General features: G+C 42.7%; 1 protein-coding gene across 3 annotated transcripts in view; it reads left to right on the forward strand.

Annotated features, from left to right (window-relative positions):
- Positions 1–19479, forward strand: part of LOC122553185 (polyphosphatidylinositol phosphatase SYNJ2-like) — a 244735-nt gene that overhangs the window by 91396 nt on the left and 133860 nt on the right. For all 3 annotated transcript variants that reach the window (XR_015758472.1, XM_087991469.1, XM_087991468.1), the window contains exon 6: positions 96–157. Coding sequence is in view for 2 of the 3 variants with exons in the window: in XM_087991469.1 (XP_087847595.1) it covers positions 96–157 (62 nt within the window). In the remaining variant the exon portion in view is untranslated. The remainder of the gene's footprint in view (positions 1–95; positions 158–19479) is intronic.

A 19479-nucleotide genomic window follows, 5' to 3' on the forward strand; every position in this document is an offset into this window, starting at 1 on the left:
GAAAAGAGAACGTTAGAGGGAAACTAGGATTATGCTTTTTTTTTATAAATATAGGTTTGTGAAAGCTTTCTGTATTTTCTTTCTCCATTTATCAGGTTGGCTCTCACCAGTTACGACTCACCCGTGGTATCGAAGCTGATGCTCCTGCTTTCGACAGGTATTGTGTATTATTGAAACTCTGTCTTATAATATAAACAGTACTGAGTCTACATATCAAATAATCTTGATATTAGAAAATAATAGAGCAACAACAACTTGTATCACTATGATTAGTGTAATAAAACATTAGCGAGGTTCTGGATTTAGGTTTGCTTGCAGAGCTAGAAGGTTCATTTCAAGATGTTTCCTCATCTTATGAGGTAACATCTTCGGTGGGCCTCCGGGTGAAGCATTGTTGACAATTCCTGCTTTCTATTTATATGTTTGGGTTTCTTTGGGTCGGTGATGTCATTTCCTGTGGTGACATCATTTCCTGTGGCGATGTCATGGCATTCCAACTGGAACTCTATCAACAACCACATCGAGTTAGACCCCATGTGCCACCCCCTGAGAAAAAGAACAGGAAACGACGTCACCACAGGAAATGATGAGCTGTTTTAAAGGAGTATTTTGAAGTAAATTAGGATAACCAGTCACAAGAAAAGGAGCATCTTAAAGGAGGAGACAGACAGGTGTAAGAGAGCTTGAGGCTTAGGCTGGGTGTTCTTAGCACTAGGTTGCATATCTCATGGGTGGCAGAGGTACCATTTGGAATCATAATTTCCTTTATTCCCCTTGTGTGAGAGTCTAGGACCAGTGGACATCATCTTAGAGTATGAGGTTGCCTATTTAACACAGATGAGCTTTTTCTCTGAGTCGTGAATACATGGAATCCTTTAGCACAGTGGGCTGTCAAAACTGGGTCATTAGGTATATTCAAGGCTGAAATAGACACATTTCTAATAATTAAGGCAATCAATACTACAATAAGACAAGAAAGTGGAGTTGAGGACTATCAGCTCAGTCATTATCTCATTGACTGAGCAGGCTCCATGGGCCTAATAATTTACCTGTGTTCCTACATCTATGGCCTCTGAGGCACCAGTGATGACTATGGAGAGGAGACTATGGTGGGACAGACCTGAAATCACTGGCAGATTGTTGCCAAACAGCATAACAGTGGATGTTGAGCCCAAAGTACTCGCCATTTTTAGTGGGGAGTGCCAGGTGATCCAGGCTGGTTGTGTGCTAACTTTCTGCAAACAGAAGCAGGCAAGTGCAGCATGGTGACTGATTTTTAGTCAATAAACCAGGGAGTCACATGGTTGAGCTCGGAAGGTGAGCATGTGGGTGCAGTTGGAGTGGGACTTGCTGAATCTTCTATCATGAGGGAATATTGAAGAGTTTGGCCAAAACTACCTGATACACAAAAATTAACATTTTTCAGAGTATTTTAAAAGCAAAACTTTCATAATCGTGTCCCACTGTCCCATAGGTCGTGACAAAATCTGTAAGTGTGCAAAAATATCATGAATCCACCAAAAACTCAAGTTGCCTGACCGACCCCGCCCAGGACAAAGCAAACTACACTAGCCTTTTTTTTCAGGAACAGTAAAAGAAATTCTATTCATTGTGACGCTTAACTTCAATAAAAGCAATAAACAGATGATTTATACAACTTAAGCTTATTCCTCTTCAAATTTCCCAAATGCACACATTCTCAATCAAGGTTAAGACAGATGAAAGACAAGTCATTTGGTGTACTATGGATGGAAAGGAGCATACGATAAACAAAATTATGAACATTAAAGTCCAGACCACAATGTGGAAACTGCTTTTTCTCTCTTAGTTCTTTTTGATGTGTGTATTGGAGTGATGCTGTTGACTTTCTGTTCGATGGATGATCAGATGAACTTTATTTCTTTTAACTTTATGGGGTTTTTTGGCTTTTCACCACATGAAGAGTGGTCAGGATAGGGTTCGTGGTTGGATTCTGTTTGCAGGCTGGATGTTTACACACTTTCTGCTGCCCTTAGCATTTGCAGTCTTTCAACACTGCAAATCAGCCAATCAGAGAGCCATTGCCATGCAGAATTTTCTTAACTTGGAAGTGTTTAGTGACAACTTTCTCCACATTTTTCTTGCAAAAAGCAACATTGTGTGGCACAACTCAGCAATATGCATTATTTAATTATCCATATTGCAAATATTTGGTTCTTCGATTAAGGTGGTGCAACTTTCAGTTTATCATTCAAATAACTGGAAAATATGTGGTCTCTTTCAATGGGCAGGTACAGCAAATGATTAGGAAAACAGATGGTGTTTATTGTAAAGAGGGTTGGAATATAAAAGTAGGGATTTTTGACTGCAGTTGTTGAGGGTTTTGGAGGCTGGGTCATTGAATTTATCCAAAGCTGAGTTAGGAGTTATGGAACCGCATCTGAAACTGGAGTTGAGACCACTGCTAGATCAATCATTCATCAATTATTGAATGGTGGATATGCTTGATAGAATGGTGGATAGGTGTTTGATAAGGTTCCCCATGGTATGCTGATGGAGAAAATGAAGTCGCATATGGTCCAGGGTGTACTAATTAGATACATAGAGAACTGGCCGGGCAGCAGAAGACAGAGAGTAGTAGTGGAAGGGAGTTTCTCAAAATGGAGAACTGTGACCAGCGGTGTTCCACAGGGATCCATTTTGGGACCACTGTTGTTTGTGATATACATAAATGATTTGGAGGAAGGTGTAGGTTGCCTCATTCAACAAGTTTGCAGATGACACTAAGAGTGGTGGAGTAGCAGATGATGAAGGGACTGTCAGAGAATACATCAGAATATAGATAGCTTGGAAAGTTGGGCAGAGAAATGGCAGATGGAGTTCAATCCGGGCAAATACGAGGTGATACATTTTGGAAGATCCAATTCATGAGCGAACTGTACGGTAAATGGAAAAGCCCTGGGGATAATTGATGTACGGAGAGATCTGGATGTTCAGGTCCATTGAACCATGAAGGCCTCAACGCAGGTTGATAGTGTGGTCAAGAAGGCATACGGCATGCTTTCCTTCATTTTGGGGGGGGGGGGGGGAGTTCTTTATGCAGATGGTGGTGGGTGCCTGGAATGCATTGCCAGCGGAGGTAGTAGAGGCGGGCACGATAGTGTCATTTAAGATGTATCTAGACAGATACATGAATGGGCAGGGAGCAGAGGGATACAGATCCTTAGAAAGGTTTAGATAGAGGATCTGGATTGGCGCAGGTTTGGAGGACCGAAGGGCCTGTTCCTGTGCTGTAATTTTCTTTGTTCCCTTTTGTTCTTTGATGGCTGAATGGTCAATTCCTGCTCCTAATTACTTTGTTTGTATTTCCCAACTGCTGATCATATCTCTTGATTTCCTCAGCAACAAACAAAATCTACCTCAGCTTTAAATATGGTCAGCAAAGGAGCATGATAAAATAATCTGGGTTAGATAATTCCAATGACTTGCAACTCTTTCGGAAAATCTCAGCATCAATCCTGTCAAGTCTGTACATAATCTTGCATGTTTCAATAAGATCAGCTCCATTCTTCTAAACTTCAGAAGGTATCTTATCATATGACAACCTTCATCACAAAATTACAGAATTGTTGAAGTATCTTAGAATCATTATTCCACAAACCACTGAACCTTTACTGCATTGCATCCAATACAAGTACGTCTTTAGACCAAACCTATGCACAGTTTGTATAGTCTTACCAAAACCCTGTACCATCTTAACAACACCCTTGTTGCAACTGCTACCTCTGGAAGCAGGCATCAGATAGCAGTTAAGGTGGGTGAATGACAAGGCCAACAAGCCGTGGAGGTGTACCACTCTTTATTGCAACAGTAACCCAATTGTATTGAACAGTACCATTCCTCATCCCTAAGCCCCATCCTTATTAAATGCCTGTGTCCCATAGTCACTCTTAGTACTCCACATCACTCCACACCCATTCCTGTGCTACCTCTTACTTCCATTGTCCTTTCATGTCCCCTTCATATCACCTGCCTCTTTAAGGTTTTCTCCATATTCTGATAGCCACATCCAGTATCCACAACAGGTAGAGTTCAGGAACATGTCTTTGAAATGAATTAGGAGAAAGTGAGGACTGCAGATGCTGGAGATCAGAGCTTAAAAATGTGTTGTTGGAAAAGCGCAGCAGGTCAGGCAGCATCAAAGGAACAGGACAATCGATGTTTCGGGCATAAGCCCTTCTTCAGGATTCTCACAGGAATATACAGACCTTGAACTCTACCTATTTCACCTTTAAAGGCTTGCTGGAGGTACCTTTGCCAGCAAACAAACTACTCCAATCAACACCTGCCCACTCCTGGTCTATATCCCTCCAAACCTTTCCTATTCATGTATCCATCCAAATGTCTTTTAAACATTGTAATTGTACCTGCATCCAGAACCTTCTCAGGAAGTTCATTCCACACTTAAATCACCCTTTGTAGGAAGAAGGGCTTAAGCCCGAAACGTCGATTCTCCTGTTCCTTTGATGCTGCCTGACCTGCTGCGCTTTTCCAGCAACACATTTTTAAGCTTTGAAATGAATGAGGGAAAAAAATTCTATCGATCTAAAAGAGTGGACTCAATGGTCTGAGTTATCGGGAGAGGTTGGACAAGCTAGGACTCTTTCCTAAGAACATAGGAAACTGACGGGGGATCTTGTAGAAGTGTATAAGATCATGAAATGCATTGTTAGGATAATTGCACTCTATTTATTTCCCAGGTTTGGGGAATTGAGGACTAGAGGGCATCGGTTTAAGGTTAGAGGGAAAAGAATAAAAGGGAACCTGAGGAGCAACTTATTGACACAGAGGGTGGTACGCATATAGAATGAGCTGCCAGCAGAAATGGTTGAGGTGGGTACAATAACACCATTTAAAAGGCATTTGGACAAATACGTAGATAGAAAAGGATTAGAAGGATATGGGCCAACAGGGGAATGGGATTAGCGTGGACGGACATTTTGGCTGGCATGGACCAGTTTGGGCTAAGGGCCTGTCTGTGCTGTAGAACTCAATGATTCTATGAGTGCTCATTAAAAACATGTGTATTTTCAAAAAAGCTCCAGACCCATTCAAAATGGTAAATCTTCTCTGAGCAAGTTACCCAAAAGGTGGATGATGACACAGTAGTAGATGTTGTTTATTTGAATTTTCAGGAACTGTTGCATGGTCAGGTGCTGAGGAAGGAGACGTGGTTGTAGTATGGGTCTGCTTCAGGACTTGGTTGAAGAGGTTCAGGGTAGAGGAAATGACCTGCAGTAAAGCCTTTGACAAGGTCTGCATGGTAGACTAATTAGTAAAGTTAGGTCACATGGAATTCAGGCCGCGCTTGCCAATTGGATACATAATTGGCTTAACAGCAGGAGACAGAGTAATGGTGGTGGAGGGTTGCTTTTCAGACTGGAGGCCTATGACCAACAGTATACCACAGGGATTGGTTCTGCATCCTGTTTTGTTTGTCATTGCAATAAATGATGTGGATGAGAATATAGAATGCATGGTTAGTAAGTTTGTGAATGACACCAAAATTAGTGTCATAGTAGACAATGAAGAAGGTTTTCTGAAGTATTAAAGGGATCTTGATCAAATGGGTCAATGGGTGAAAAATGGCAAATGGAGTTCAATCCGGGTAAATGTAAGGTTTTATATTCTGCTACAACAAACATGGGTAGGATACATGCAATAATGGTAGGGCCTTGGGTAGTGTTATAGAACAGAGGAACCGAGAGGTGCAGGGACATAATTCTTTAAAGTTTGCTTCACATACAGACAGCGTGGTTAAAAAGGCATTTGGCACTCTTGACTTCTTTGTTCGGTCCTTTAAGTATAGGACTTGAGAAGTCATGTTGAGGCTGTACAAGACATTGGTGAGACCTCTTCTGGAATACTGCATCCAGTTCTGGTCACCTAGTTACAGTAAGGATATTATTAAACTGGAGAGGGTTTAGAAGAGATTTACCAGCAATTTGCTGGGTATGGAAGGTTTGGGTTATAAAGAAAGGCTGGACAGGTTGAGACATTTTTCACTGGAGTGTAGGAGGTTGAGAGGTGACCTAATAGAAGTTTATAAAATAATGAGTGGTACAGGTAGAATTGATAATAGTTGTCTTTTCCCAGAGATGGGGAATTTCAAGACTAGGGCGCATGTTTTTAAATTGAGGGGTGAGAGATTTAAAAAGACATAAGAGGCAGTTGTTTTTTTTTACAAAGGGTGATTTAAGTGTGGAATGAACTTCCTGAGAAAGTGCTGGATGCAGGTACAATTACAATGTTTAAAAGACATTTGGGTGGACACATGAAAAGGAAAGGTTTGGAGAGATATAGACCAGGAATGGGAAGGTGTTGATTGGAGTAGTTTGTTTGCTGGCAAAGGTACCTCCAGCAAGCCTTTAAAGGTGAAATAGGTAGAGTTCAAGGTCTGTATATTCCTGTGAGAATGAAAGGAAAGGCAACGTTGACAGGAATAGGGAACCCTGGCTGTCAAGAGATATTGAGGCTTTGACCAGAAAAAAGGAGGTAACTGGGATCAAGGGAATCCCTGAGGATATATAGGGGTTACAGAAGTTAACTGAAGAAGGAAATTAGGAAGATGAAAAGAGGGCGTGAGATAACTTTGGCTGGGAAGGTTAGGGTGAATCCAAAGAGGTGTTTTAAGTATGTTAAAAGAAAAAGAATAACTAGAGAGAGAATAGGACCCCTCAAGGATCGTAGTGGACATATATGTGTAGAACTGCAGGAGATGGGTGATGTCCTCAATGAATACTTCTCCTCCGTGGGGAAAGACATGAAGAGTTGGGAACTTAGGGAAAATAGTGGTCATATCTTGGAGGCAGTCCATATCACAGTAGAGGAGGTGTTGGATGTAATAGAATGTATGAAGGTGTATCAACCTCCTGGTCTTGACCAGCTATATCCAAGAACACTGCAAGAGGTTAGAGAAGATGACTGATATTTGTCATCATTGTTAGCCATGGGTGAGGTCCTGGAATATTGAAGGGTAGCGAATGTTGTGCCCTTATTCAAGGAGGGCTGCAAAGAAAAACCTGGGAACTACAGACTAGTAAGCCTAACGTCTGTGATAGGTAAGTTACTTGAGAAGATTCTGAGAGATAAGATGTACATGCATTTGGAATGACAGGGTTTGATTAGGGATAGCCAGCATGACTTTGTGGGAAATCATGCCTAACAAATTTGTTAGAGTTCTTTGAAGTGACCAGGAAAGTAGGGCAGGGCAAAAGACATAATGTATAAGAATTTCAGTACGACCTTTGATAAGGTTCCACATGGTTGGCTGCTCTGGAAGGTTAGATCACATGGAATCCAGGAGGAACTGGCAAATTGGATGCACAATTTGCTTAATGGAAGGAAGCCGAGGGTAATAATGGAAGGATGCTTGTCAGACTGGAAACCTCTAACGAGTGGAGTGCCTCAGGGGTCGGTGCTGGCCCCATTGTTGTTTGTTATCTTTATCAATGATTTGGATGAGAATGTACAAGGCATGATTAGTAAGTTTGTAGATAACACTAAAATAGGCAGTATCGTGGACAGTGAGGAAGGTTTTCAGAAATTGCAGCTGGACCTTGATCAGCTGGGGAAGTTGGCCAAGAAATGGCAAATGGAGTTTAATATAGATAAGTGTGAGGCCTTGCATTTTGGAAAGTCAAATCAAGATAGGAGTTTCATGGTGAATGTTGAGGCCTTAAGGAGTGTAGTGGAACAAAGGGACCTTGGAGTGGAAGTGCACAGTTCTCTGAAAGTGGAGTCATAGGTAGGTAGGGCAGTGAAGAAGGCTTTTGGCACACTGGCCTTCATCAGTCAGGGCATTGAGTATAGAAGGTGGGAAGTTATGTTGCAGTTGTACAGGATGTTGGTGAGGTCGCAATTGGAATATTGTGCTCAATTTTGTTCACCTTGTTAGTGGAAGGATGTTATTAAACTGGAAAGAGTACAGAAGAAATTTTGCAAGGATGTTGCCAGGACTCAACAGTATGCGTTCTAGCGAGAGATGGGATAAGCTAGGACTTCTTTCTTTAGAGTTAGGAGACTTAAGGGGGAGCTTATAGAAATGTATGAGATCATGAGAGGAATGAATCGGGTAAATGCACTCAGTCTTTTTCCCAGGGTTGAGGACTAGACAGCATCGGTTTAAGGTGAGAGGGGAAAGAATAAAAGGAACCTGACTGGCAACGTTTACACAAAGGATGGTGAAACATGGGATGAGTTGCCAGTGGAAGTAAAGTTCGCTGCATTAACAACATTTAAAAGTCATTTGGACAAATACATGGATAGAGAAGGTTTAGAAGAATATGGGCCAAGTGCAGGGAAATGGGGTTAGCGTGGATGGACATTTTGGCCGGCATGAATGAGTTTGGGCCAAAGGGCCTGTCTCTGTGCTTTAAGACTTCTCTGACTTTAGGTGGGACTAGTTTAGATTGCGGTTATGTTTGGCATGGACTGGTTGGTCTTAAGGGTCTGTCTCCCTGCTGTATGATTCCATAAGTGTGTCTTGCAGCAAATGCTGATGAGATAGTTGGTGGCAGCTGAACCAAAGTTTCAAAGTGACTGTTTAAGGCACAAAATCATCCCATTTGCAGTTATGTAGAATTAAAAAGGGGTGGGTGGAGATATTTGGAAAAGAGGTTAGTCTGTTAACTTGGAAAATTGCCCAGGAGCAAAACTTTCTTGTGCACTTTGGAGTTTAAATATTTGGCTCTTGGCTGCATTGTTTTCTAGGTAAAGGTAAGAGTAATTGTTTAAGTATTCTAAAATCTGATTACCCCTAACAACTCCACATTCTCCACAGCTAGGGTTTTTCTCACTTCCAGAAGTCTGCAGTTCGTATTCCTTGCTCTCTAGCAAATATTCTTGCCTCATATTTTCTATTTGCATGATTGTACAAGAGGACCGTTGAAAAAAATTCTCATGATATCAAAATTCCAAATGTAAAGTTGATTCTTGCAAATCAAATTTATTTCAGATAGCATTCATTATTCATCTCAATTGACTGACAAGTTGGTTAATTTAAATTCAGAGGTGTTAAGCAGCATGGAAATACGCCCATTGGACAAATTAGTGTGTGCCAACCAGGGTTCCTAAACTGAATGAATTCCATTTGTTCCTGTTTGGCCCATATCCCTTGAAACATTTCCTATCGGTGTTCCTGTCCAAATGTCTTCTTAGCATTGACCACTTCCTCTGGCACTTCAATCTATATACGCACCACCCTCTGGGGGAAAACATTGCTCCTCATGTCCTTTTAAAATCTTTTTTCCTCTCACCTTTCAACCTATGCCCTCTAGTTTTGAACTCCTCCCTATCTTGGGTAAAGACCTTGGCTATTCACCTCATCTATACCCCTCACGATTTTATGAATCTTTGCGATCTCCCCTCAGGGTCCGATGTTCCAGAGAAAGAAGGCTTCAACCTAACCAACCTCTCCGTACAACTCGAACCTTCCAGTTTTGGCAACATTCTTATAAATCATTTTTGCGCCCTTTCCTGTTTAGTACCATTCTTTCTATAGCAGAGCGATGAGAATTGTATGCAGTAGTCTAAATGTGGCCTTACCAATGTCTTGAACAGCTGTAACATGACATCCCAACTTCTATACTCAGTGCTCTGACCAATGAAGGCAAGGATGCCAAACACCTTTGGCATCACACTGTCTATCGGTAATGATACTTTCAAGGAAATATATACTTGTACTCCTATGTCTCTCTGTTCAACAACACTCCCCAGGGCTCTGTGCCATTAACTGTCCAAGTCCTGCCCTAGTTTGTGTTTCCAAAATGCAACACCTCACATTTATCTGAATCAAACTCTATCTGCCATTTCTCAGCCTACTGATCATGATCCCGTTGCAATCTGAGATAACCTTCTTCATTGTCCTCTAAAACACCAATTTTGGTGTCTCACACAAACTTATTGACATCCCTCCTGTATTCTCATCCAAATCATTTATATAAATGACAAACAACAGTGGACCCAACACCAATCTTTGGGGTACACCACTGGTCCCAGGCACCCAGTTTGGAAAAACAACTATCTAGCATCACTCACTGTTTCCTACATTGATGCCAATTTTGTATCCAATAGGCTAGCTCTCCCCTGGATTCCATGTGATCTAACGCTACCAATTTCATCTACCATGCAGTATCTTGTCAAAGGCCCTGTTAAAGTTTCTGTAGATAAAGTCTATCATGCTGTCATCTATCTTCTTGATCATCTTTTTAAAAAACTCAATCAAATTAGTAAGACATGATTTCCCACACACAAAGCCATGCTGACTATCCTTAATCAGTATTGCTTTTCCAAATGCATGTAAATCCTGTCTCTCAGAATCCTCTCCAACAACTTCCCACCACTGACATTAGGCTTATTGGTCTGCAGTTGCCAGTGTTTTCCTTACAGTCTTTCTTAAATAATGGCACAACAATAGCCACCCTCTAGTCTACTGGCACTTCACTCGTGGCTGTTGATTATACAAATTATCTCTGTAGTGGCCATGCAATTTCTTCCCTTGCTGCCCATAATGTCTTAGATCAGGTTCTGGGGATTTATCTACCTTTATGCATTTTAAGACATCCAGCACCTTCTCTTCTGCAATGCAGACTCTTTTCAAGACTTTACTGTTTACTTCCCTGAGTTCTCTAGTTTCCATGTTTCATCCATGGTAAATGAGAAATATTTGTTTAGGATCTGACCCATCTACCTTGGCTCGAGATGACCTCACTTATCTTTTAAGGGGCCTTATTCTCTCCATAGTTACTCTTTTGCCTTTAATATGCTTGTAGAATCTCTGGATTCTCCTTAACCTCATCTGGCAAAGCTATTTTATGTCCCCTTTTTGCCCTCCTGATTTCCCTCTTAAGTGTACACCTGCAACCACGATTCTCCTCAAAAGATTCACTTGATCCCAGCTGCCTCCTTTTTCTTGACCGAAGTCTCAATTTCTGGAGGCATCCAGCGTCCCCTATTCCTACCAGCCTTGTCCCTCACACCAATAGGAAGTGGTCCAGGACATTCAGCCTCGGACCTTCGGGCGACCATCCTCCAAGGTGGACTTCGGGACAGGCAGTAGAGGAACGTGGCCGAGCAGAGGCCGATAGCTAAGTTCGGTACCCACAGGGAGGGCCTCAACCGGGACCTTGGGTTCATGTCACATTACAGGTGATCGCCATTGCACCACACGCACGCACGCACACACACAATACTTTCAGTTACATCACACTGCAGATCTGTGCAATAAATTCTGTGTTACGATCAAGCCCTCTGCAAACACCTGATGAAGGAGCGTCATTCCGAAAGCTATTGTGCTTCCAATTAAACCTGTTGGACTATAACCTGGTGTTGTGTGATTTATAACTTTGTACACCCCAGTTCAACACCGGCATCTCCGAATCATATCTCACTGATGAAAGCTTTCCACTTGCTAGACATCCCTTTATGGTGAACAGCCTCCCACAATTGACTTTTGAAACTTCCTGTTTAAAACCATCAAAATTGGCCTCTCCCCGATTTAGAACTCTAACTTGTAGACCAGATCTATTCTCTTCACAACTATTTTAACACAAAGGGAATTATAGTTACTGGTCCCAGAGAGCTCCCCCACTAAATACCTCAGTCACTTGCCCTGGCTTATTTCCCAAAAGTCTTGCCCCTTTACATTCTCAAAATTTTTGATTGAGAAACTTTTCCTGAACACATTTAACAAATTCCTCTCCATCCAAGTCCTTAACACAGTCCCAGTCTATGTTTGAAAAGTTAAAATCCTGTACTGTTACAACCCTATTATTCTTAAATCTATCTGTGATCTCCCTACATAATTGCTCATCAATTTCCTGCTGACTATTGGGGGGACCTATTGTAAACTCCCATGAAAATAATCACCTCTTCTTATTTCTTAGCACCATCCATTTAGCTTCACTGGACAATCCCTCAGTAATATCCTCTCTAAGTACTGCCATGATGTTTTCCCTCATTAAAAAAAAATGACATTCCTCTCCTCTCTTGCTTCCCCTTCTATCCTTCCTAAGGCATCTGTAACGCGGAGCATTGAATTTCCTATCCCATCCCTCCCTCAGTTGTTTCTACAATAGCTATGAAATCCCAATCCAATGTACCCATTCATGCCCTGCGTTTATCTGTCTTCCCTGTCAGGCCTCTTGCGTTGAAATAAATTCAGTTTATTCATCAGTCTTCCCTTATTCCATGCATACTCTTGCCTTCCTTGTCTGTTTAACTTCTGTGCTAACCTCAACCTTCTCCTTTTCCTCACTACTTCTGGTCAGACTTGTTTAAACCCTCCCGAGTAGCTCTAGCAAATTTCCCTGCCAGGATATTAGTCCCCCAGAGGTTCAGGTGCAAGCTGTCCCTCTTGTACAGGTCACCTCTAATCCAGAATAGATTCCGATGATTGCAAAATCTGAATCCTGCACCAGTTCCTCAGCCATGTGTTCATCTGCCCTATTCCTGTTCCTACTATGACTAGCACGTGGCACTGTGAGCAATCCCCTCGAGGGGATCCTGCTTTTTAATCTTATGCCTAATTCCCTGTATTCATTCTGCAGGATGTCATCTCTTTTTTTTAACCTATGTCATTGGTACAAATGTGTACAGCGACCTTTGGCTGCTCATGCTCCACTTTGAGTAATTGCTGCAATCGCTCAGAGCCATCCTTAGACTCAACACTAAGAAGGCAACAAACCATTCTGGAGTCTCTCTAATGGCTACAGAAATGCCTGTCTGTGGCCCTGACTAGATAACCCCTATCACAGTTGCCTATTTGGAGTTTGCCATAGCCTGCATTACAACAGAGCTAGTCATGGTGTCATACACCTGGGTGCTGCTACTATTTTTCCCTGAGAGACTGTTTCCCCCAACAGTATCCAAAATAGTATTTGTTTGAGAGGTGGAGAGCCACAGGAGATTCCTGCACTACCTGCCTATCTCTCCTTGTGGCTGTCCATCTCCCTGACTGAACCTGCCGTGTGACTGCTTCTCTGAAGCTATTATTTATCACACTCTGTATGCATCTAACTGCTGCTCCAACCAACGCAGTTTAAGAGGAGCTTCAGCCAGACACTTCCTGCAGACTTGGTTTTCAGGCACAGTTTACTGCCATCTGATCTTCCACATCTGGCAGGAGGAGTGTACCACTCCACTGACTGTCATCTCTGGCCCTTTTAAAAAATAATCAACTTAGGAGGTGAAACAAAATTCTTACCTTGCAGTTATGTTGTTGCTGCCCGCCCTCGTAAACAATGCCCATTCTTCACATAACCCCTAACAGCAGCACTTAGACTGTAAAGCAGCCGCTATCAAAAATGGCCCCACTACTAGAGCCTGCCTACCTTTTGTTCACTGGTGAAACTAACAGCTGCATATCTTTTTAAGGAGAAAGTGATGTCTGCAGATGCTGGAGATCAGAGTTGAAACTTTATTGCTGGAACAGCACAGCAGGTCAGGCAGCATCCAGGGAACAGGAGATTCGACGTTTCGGGCACAGGCCTTCCTGAAGAAGGGCCTGTGCCCGAAACGTCGAATCTCCTGTTCCCTGGATGCTGCCTGACCTGCTGTGCTGTTCCAGCAATAAAGTTTCAACGCATATCTTTTTAAGCCTTGCAAGTCTCCCAAACTGCTCCTCTTTGCTCCCTGGGCAGATACTGGTGAAACTTAGAGCAATCCAAATATTAATTTGGGGATTTACTTGAAGTGTTTCGAAAAATGAAGCATGGGAGTAATGTCTGTTTTTAATGTCTCTATAATGGCTGAAAATGTGGTTGAGGTTACTCTTTTAGAGGTAAACAACAATCTACACTGAGTTAGGGGTTAGATGGCTGTGTTGGAGTAGCAAAAAGGTGAAAATTGCAACAGTATTCTGTCCCATTTTGCATTTGTCCACATTGAAACAACTGAGGTTGCCAACTGTCATCAATTTACACAATTGAGATATTTTGCAACAAAAACAGAAATTGTTGGAGAAACACAGCAGATCTGACAGCATCTATAGAGAGAACACAGTTCACATTTTGACTCCAGTGACCCTTCTTCTGATGCTGCCAGACTTGTTGAGTTTCTCTAACAATTTCTATTTTTGCTTCAGATTTCCAGCACCTTCATATCTTTGTTTTATTTAAGATATGTTGCCAACGCCCTTTTGGGAAACACATTCCAGGTAATCATAACTTGCTGCATTTAAAATGAAGTTCCCCAGTTTTTTTGACAATCATCTTATTTGCTGCCTGCTAATAAAAGCCATTTCTCTCTTTATTCATTTTATCTTGTCCACTCCCTTATACCTGTGCCATTTTAGCATTTATAACACCTTTCCAGACGAGTGCAGCTCACATTTGACACAATACTGTTGCTGAGGCCTAGACAGTGATTTAAAAAGTCTTATTCAAGTACTAAAACTTTCTTTTGCACTGTATGTGTTTGTTTTGGAAAACACAAAGTCCCCTATGCTTTAACTGCCTGATCATCTTCAAAAATTGTAGACTTATTTCCCAAGGTCCCACTTTACACCTTTGAAATTGCGCATTAATTTATATTGCTTCTTTTTCATTTCAAAATGCGTCACTTCAAATTTCTCTAGATTAAATTCCTCTGATGTATTTTGCCCATTTCTTGATTCTGTATGTTAACCAATTTGGATCCACGTAGCTACTGTACTTGCTGAAAGATCATAGAATAACAATTGCACTGCTTTTGTCAATCCTCTGGTTATTTTATTAATGCGCTCATGTTTTTGAAAAGGCATATAACATTTGCAACTCTTGATTCTTCCAACACCATGTGTCTTCATTTTATCCACTGGTCAGCCTTCTCTGTTGACTGCTCTAAATGAACTTTTCAATTCTCCTCTGTACTCTCCATATCCTCCTTAATTCTCGAAGATAATATGATTGCAGTATTAATAACAAACTTGACAATTCTGTTTGCTTTTAATTCCAGTTTCTTTGGCCAACTAGAAAACTATAGTCTTACTCCAAATATCTGCCTTTGGCCTATATCCTTTAACATTTGTTTAACAAAAATGATCTAAACCAGATTTAAATTTGAGAATTGATCAAGCATCAACTGCAGGTTAGAACATAGAACAATACAGCGCAGAACAAGCCCTTCGGCCCTTGATGTTGCGCCGACCTGTGGACTATTCTCAGCTCGTCCCCCTACACTATCCCAAAATTATCCATGAGCTTATCTTAAGATTGTTTAAATCTCCCTAATGTGGTTGAGTTGACCACCTTAACAGGTACGGCATTCCATGCCCTTACCACTCTCTGCGTAAAGAACTTGCCCCTGACATCAGTCTTAAATCTATCACCCCTCAATTTGTAGTTATGCCCTCTCGTACAAGCTGACGTCATCACCCTAGGAAAAAGTCTTTCTCTGTCTACCCTATCTAATCCTCTGATAATCTTTTATGTCTCTATCAAATCCCCCCCTCCCCCCCCCCCCCCCCTTAGCCGCCTTCTTTCCAATGAGAACAGATTAGATTAGATTACTTACAGTGTGGAAACAGGCTCTTCGGCCCAACATGTCCACACCGACCCGCCGAAGCGCACCCACCCAGACCCATTCCTCTACATTTACCCCTGCACCTAGCACTACAGGCAATTTAGCGTGGCCAATTCACCTAACCTGCACATTTTTGGAGTGTGGGAGGAAACCGGAGCACCCGGAGGAAACCCACGCAGACACGGGGAGAATGTGCAAACTCCACACAGTCGGTCGCCTGAGGCGGGAATTGAACCCGGGTCTCTGGCGCTGTGAGGCAGCAGTGCTAACCACTGTGCCACCGTGCCGCCCATAACAGACCCAAGTCTCTCAGCCTTTCCTCATAAGACTTTCCCTCCAGACCAGGCAACATCCTGATAAATCTCCTCTGCACCTTTTCCAATGCTTCCACATCCTTTCTGTAATGGAGCGACCAGAACGGTACACAATATTCCAACTGTGGCCGCACCAGCATTCTGTATTGTTGCAGCATGATATTGCGGTTCCGGAACTCAATCCCAAAATCCCTAACACATGTATGCCTTCTTAACAGCACTATCCACCTGCGTGGCAACTTTCAGGGATCTATGCACATGGACTCCAAGATCCCTCTGCATATCCACACTACCAAGAATCTTTCCATTGACCAAGTACTCTGCCATCCTGTTATTCTTCCCAAATTGCATCACCTCACATTTAGCTGCATAGAACTCCATTTGTCACCTCCCAGCCCAATTCTGCAGTTTATCCACGTCCCCCTGCAACCCGTAACATTCTTCCAAACTGACCACTACTCCGACTTTAGTGTTGTCTGCAAATTTACTAATCTATCCACCTATGCCTGTGCCTAAGTCATTTATAAAAATGACAACCAGCAATGGTGCCAAAACAGATCCCTGTGGAACACCACTAGTAACTGTACTCCAGACTGAATATTTTCCATCAACCATCACTCGCTGCCTTCTTCCAGAAAGCCAGTTTCTAATCCAAACTGCTAAATCACCCTCAATTTCATGCCTCTGCATTTTCTCCATCAGCCTACCATGTGGAACCTTATCATAGGCTTTACTGAAGTCCAACTATACCATGTCAACTGCCCTACCCTCATCTACATGCTTGGCGACCTTCTCAAAAAACTCAATGAGGTTTGTGAGACATGACCTGCCCTTGACGGAACCATGTTGACTATCTGAAATAAAATTGTTGCTTGCTAGATGATTATAAATCTTATCTCTTATAATCCTTTCCAAAACCTTTCCTACAACAGAAGTAAGGCTCACTGGTCTATAATTACCTGAGTCATCTCTGCTGCCCTTCTTGAACAAGGGCACAACATTTGCAATCCTCCAGTCCTCAGGTATTAAACCCGTAGAAAATGACAACTCAAATATCAAAGCCAAAGGCTCTGCTATCTCCTCTCTAGCTTCCCAGACAGTCCTCTGATAAATCCCATCTGGCCCAGGGGACTTTTCTACTTTCACTCCTCCTAGAATTGATAACACCTGTACGTAACTAACCTCAATCCTTTCTAGTCTAATATCTCATATCTCATTCTTCTCCTCCACAATATTCTCCTTTTCCTGAGTGAACACTGATGAGAAATGTTCATTTAGCACCTGTCCAATCTCTACAGGGTCCACACTCAATTTCCACTTTCCATCCTAACGGTGGCACAGTGGTTAGCACTGCTGCCTCATAGCGCCAGAGACCCGGGTTCAATTCCCGCATCAGGCGACTCTCTGTGTGGAGTTTGCACATTCTCCCCGTGTCTGCGTGAGTTTCCTCTGGGTGTTCCGGTTTGCTCCCACAATCCAAAAATGTGCAGGTTAGATGAATTGGCCATGCTAAATTGCCCGTAGTGTTAGGTGAAGGGGTAAATGTAGGAGTATAGGTCTGGGTGGTATACGCTTCGGCGGGTCGGTGTGGACTTGTTGGGCCGAAGGGCCTGTTTCCACACTGTAAGTAATCTAATCTAATCTAATCTAATCTTTGACTGGCCCTATTCCTACCCTAATCATCCTTTTATTCCTCACATACCTATAGAAAGCTTTAGGGTTCTCTTTTATTCTATTTGCTAAAGACTGCTCGTGTCCTCTCTTTGCTTTTCTTAACTCTCTCTTTAAATCCTTCCTAGCTGATCTGTAACTCTCCATCGTCTCATCTGTACCATCTTGCCTCATCAACACATAAACCTCCTTCTTCTTCTTAACAAGGGATGCAATTTCTGTCGTAAACCATCGTTCCCTTACCTTATCACTTCCTCCCTGCCTGACAAGGACATACCTATCAAGGACACACAATATCTGTTCCTTACGTCAGCTTCACATTTCCATTGTCCGCATCCCCTGCATTTTGCTACCGTATTCTGTGCATCCTAATTCTTGCCTTTGCCCCATCGATAACTCCTGTGGTAGGCAAAGTAATGGAAAGGGTACTGAGGGATAGGATTTATGAGTATCTGGAAAGACACTGCTTGATTAAGGACAGCCAGCACGGATTTGTGAAGGGTAGGTCTTGCCTTACAAGTCTTATTGAATTCTTCGAGGAGGTGACCAAGCATGTGGATGAGGGAAGAGCAGTGGATGTAGTGTACATGGATTTTAGTAAGGCATTTGATAAGGTTCCCCATGGTAGGCTTATGCGGAAAGTCAGGAGGCATGGGATAGAGGGAAATTTGGCCAATTGGATAGAAAACTGGCTAACCGGTCGAAGGCAGAGAGTGGTGGTAGATGGTAAATATTCAGCCTGGAGCCCAGTTACAAGTGGAGTTCTGCAGGGATCAGTTCTGGGTCCTCTGCTGTTTGTAATTTTTATTAATGACTTAGATGAGGGAGTCGAAGGGTGGGTCAGTAAATTTGCAGATGATACGAAGATAGGTGGAGTTGTGGACAGTGAGGAGGGCTGTTGTCGGCTGCAGAGGGACTTAGATATGATGCAGAGCTGGGCTGAGGAGTGGCAGATGGAGTTTAACCCTGCCAAGTGTGAGGTTGTCCATTTTGGAAGAACAAATAAGAATGCGGAATACAGGGTTAATGGTAGGGTTCTTAGTCAGGTGGAGGAACAGAGGGATCTTGGGGTCTATGTACATAGATCTTTGAAGGTTGCCACTCAGGTGGATAGAGTTTGTAAGAAGGCCTATGGAGTATTATCGTTCATTAGCAGAGGGATTGAATTCAAGTGATGTTGCAGCTGTACAGGACTTTGGTTAGGCCACAGTTGGAGTACTGTGTGCAGTTCTGGTCGCCTCACTTTAGGAAAGATGTGGAAGCTTTGGAGAGGGTGCAGAGAAGATTTAACAGGATGTTGCCTGGAATGGAGAGGAAGTCGTACGAGGATAGGTTGAGAGTTCTCGGCCTTTTCTCGTTGGAACGGCGAAGGATGAGGGGTGACTTGATAGAGGTTTATAAGATGATCAGAGGAATAGATAAAGTAGACAGTCAGAAACTTTTTTCCCGGGTACAACAGAGTATTACAAGGGGACATAAATTTAAGGTGAAGGGTGGAAGGTATAGGGGAGATGTCAGGGGTGGGTTCTTTACCCAGAGAGTGGTGGGGGCATGGAATGCGCTGCCCGTGGGAGTGGTAGAGTCGGAATCATTGGCGACCTTTAAGCGGCATTTGGATAGGTACATGGATGGGTACTTAATCTAGGTTAGAAGTTCGGCACAACATCGTGGGCCGAAGGGCCTGTTCTGTGCTGTATTGTTCTATGTTCTATGTTCTATGTTCTTGACCTGTGGCATGTACTGATCCCTTTCCATCGCTAAACTAAACGTAACTGAATTATGGTCACTCTCTCCAAAGTTCTCACCTACAACTAAATCAAACATCTGGCCTGGTTCATTACTAAGCACGAGATCCAGTTTGGCCTCCCCGCTTGTCGGACCTTCGACACACTGTGTCAGGAAACCCTCCTGTACACATTGGACAAAAACTGATCCATCCGACGTACTAGAGCTA

The sequence above is a fragment of the Chiloscyllium plagiosum genome, unplaced genomic scaffold, assembly GCF_037043375.1.
Source record: "Chiloscyllium plagiosum isolate Xiang-an unplaced genomic scaffold, Cpla_swu_hap1 HiC_scaffold_10, whole genome shotgun sequence".
In the NCBI taxonomy this organism is placed as follows: domain Eukaryota; kingdom Metazoa; phylum Chordata; class Chondrichthyes; order Orectolobiformes; family Hemiscylliidae; genus Chiloscyllium; species Chiloscyllium plagiosum.